We start from the raw sequence: 2,568 nt of genomic DNA, 5'->3' as shown, positions 1-2,568 counted from the left end.
GGTTGTTGTTGTTCTGGATCTCCACCGTTTGGGTGCCAATGTTACACATATCGTGAATCAGCTTTGTGAACTGCGCAGGCAGCAGTGTGATCGCTTTCTTAAGCTCGACCGGCGGGATGCTCATGGTGGTGTTGTACAGGCCAAACAGGTCTTTGAGCCCATGTTGGGCCCGGAGCTGAGGCGGAGGCGCCGGCTTGGGACTCTGGAAGGGGATGGGCGAGGCTGCCGGCGATGTCGGCAGCCTCCTGTCTGGCATCTCCTGCACTCCAAAGAAACGAAGAAGGGAAGAACAAATATAACAGTAAGGCTTGCCGTTGCATGGATGGATGGTGCAAGCATGATTCTGAAATTCTGGGCGGTGTCCTACAACTGAAGCAGTCGCTTACCAACCGTGTCGTCTGCGGCTTCCGAGGTCCTCTCCTTTTGGAAAGTATTGCGTCCGAGCTGCCAAAGCGCCCGCAGGAATGTTGCAATCTTGTCAGCTAGGTATCCATGGGGCTGAGTTTCGAATTTGTGCTTTCTGGCGTCTGCCTTTGGGGAGAATTCTGGGAAGGTTCTTCCACGAGAATTTGCCGGTCCCAAGGGTGCAGATGGAACCTCTGGTGAAGTCGTTGCAGGAGGCACGGGCCCGGGAGCAGCTGACGCCGCTGGCGTTGGCGCTGCTGCTGCAGGTGCAGGTGCTGGCGATGCCTGTGGGTGAGGTGGCTGGGGCGCAGATGCTGCTTGCGATGGCGGGACTGGCGACGGCGGCGGCAGCGACCCGCCTCCCATGATGCTTGCCGCCAGGTTCACCATCTGCGACATCAGGTCAACCGTGCTGGCGGCCCCGCTGGCGGACTCAATCTGAAGGGAACAGACAGGCGCACACAGATTTCGACAAGCACCAGATGGTGTATAAGGTTCCTCCGCATCTGCTGAGAGGATGCATGGACGGCTGCCAAGAACTATTGCTTCACAGCAGCCGCAGCAGCCTCAGAAGTTTTCTACCAAGGGATTGGTAAGGTTCAAAGTCTTCAAACTCTCCATAACATTCACTAAAGCGCCCTTTCTCGCCATCCTCTCTCCTCAAAGACCTCCCCTTCACCTTTGCCCTCGGCGCCTCTCCTTACCTCCTCCAAGCCCGAGGAGATACGTGACCAGTTGGCTAGCAGCATATTGGCCACTCCGTCCAGCCGTGCCACCAACGTCTGAAGAACAATCATGGCCAGCTGGTGCCCGTCCACCGTGCCGCTGCACGCCGCCTCCGGTGCGACCGCCGCCACCACGCTCTGCGCCACGTTGCAGCCGATGCTGTTCACCATCATGGGCAACAACATGCGCACCATCGCATTCATGTCCTCATCCAGCGCAGCACGGCGCCATGCATCCTGATTACCTGTCGCGTTGTCGCCCTGGCGGCCACGGCAGCGGCTATGCTGCCGCCGCTGCTCATGCCCCTCACCCTGCGGCTGTTGCCCTGCCGCGCCCTCCTCCGTTGCCCTGTCGCCTTCATCGCCGGCACCGCCCCCCTCACCCTCCCCCTCATCCTCAACATCATCATGCCACAAGCAGCATCTTTCCTGCATTCCTTAAGATCCTGCACGGCCGAAAAAAACCTCATATACAGCGTGCCTTCAACACCACATGTAAGAAATACCACATATGCGTCAAGTAACTGAAGTCCTGCCACCGCAAAGCACACCGTACATTATCCCCCCAAGGCAATCCTTTCCCCCTGCCGAAGCCAAGATGCCACCTTCCGTCCTCCCTCCCTCGCCATTCCCTGCAGCCGCCCTGGCCCAATCTCGCACCACTTTGCACTTCTTCAAAGCAGTGGGTGCAAAGCAGAGAGCAACTCTGCAGGGGCCCACATGCCTCCTGCGTCATGGCGAATGGCGAACCGAGGCACTCTCAAACAGGTTGCTCACCTCGGACTTCCTGTGGGCGGGGGGGCCCCGCAGAGGAGGCAGGTAGTTGTCAGGGGTGGGGTGTGGGGCTATCCATGTATACACTGGTGCCAGTAATAGGTAATGTCGGGGGCGGGTGGGAGGCGGATTCGTGATATATGCAAGGGGGTAAGGAACACGGTACATGTAAAAGCCAACCAGGTCCCACTGGGGATCGGGAAGGGACACGCATGGGAAGGCTCATTCGAATGGTGATCAAGATGGAGGGGGGCCCAGTTGGGTGGAGAACGGCAGCGTGTTGGAACGGGGAAAGGGAAGGCCAGACGGGTTGTCAACACCGCCAGGTTCACGTCACATAGTGCGGTCACAAACGCCTAACACTCCCCAAGCCACCATCCACCCCTCGAGCCACAAGCGCCCAGTTGCAATCAGCTAATGCCACTCAGCGCCAGCGTTGGACTCACTTCCTTGACAAATTTGTACAACTCCTGCCACGGGGCCTTCTCCTCAGTGCTAAGGTCTGATAGGTAGCAGCTGTCAAAAAATTCGCGGTTGATCAGCCGCAAGCGGTGAGCTGCCTCCGAGCCCTCCTGGAAAGGGGAGCCCGAACCCTTCCCTAGCAAAACCATGGAGCTCAAGGACAGGCCCTTGTTGCGAGCCCACTGATTCCGCGCTCGCTTAT

At 58.5% G+C, this 2,568-nt stretch overlaps 1 protein-coding gene across 1 annotated transcript in view; it reads right to left on the bottom strand.

Moving 5' to 3' along the window:
• Nucleotides 1-120: 120 nt before the first annotated feature.
• Nucleotides 121-2,568, bottom strand: part of VOLCADRAFT_103197 (uncharacterized protein) — a gene marked incomplete at both ends in the record, with an annotated part of 2,984 nt that continues 536 nt past the window's right edge. The window contains 5 exons of the mRNA XM_002946725.1: nt 121-200; nt 387-843; nt 1,110-1,375; nt 1,908-1,917; nt 2,351-2,476. Coding sequence (XP_002946771.1) covers nt 121-200; nt 387-843; nt 1,110-1,375; nt 1,908-1,917; nt 2,351-2,476 — 939 coding nt within the window. The remainder of the gene's footprint in view (nt 201-386; nt 844-1,109; nt 1,376-1,907; nt 1,918-2,350; nt 2,477-2,568) is intronic.

The sequence above is a fragment of the Volvox carteri genome (assembly GCF_000143455.1).
Source record: "Volvox carteri f. nagariensis unplaced genomic scaffold VOLCAscaffold_4, whole genome shotgun sequence".
Taxonomy (NCBI): Eukaryota; Viridiplantae; Chlorophyta; class Chlorophyceae; order Chlamydomonadales; family Volvocaceae; genus Volvox; species Volvox carteri.
Note: the sequence above shows the minus strand (reverse complement) of the source record. Positions and strands in the feature narration are given on the sequence as shown.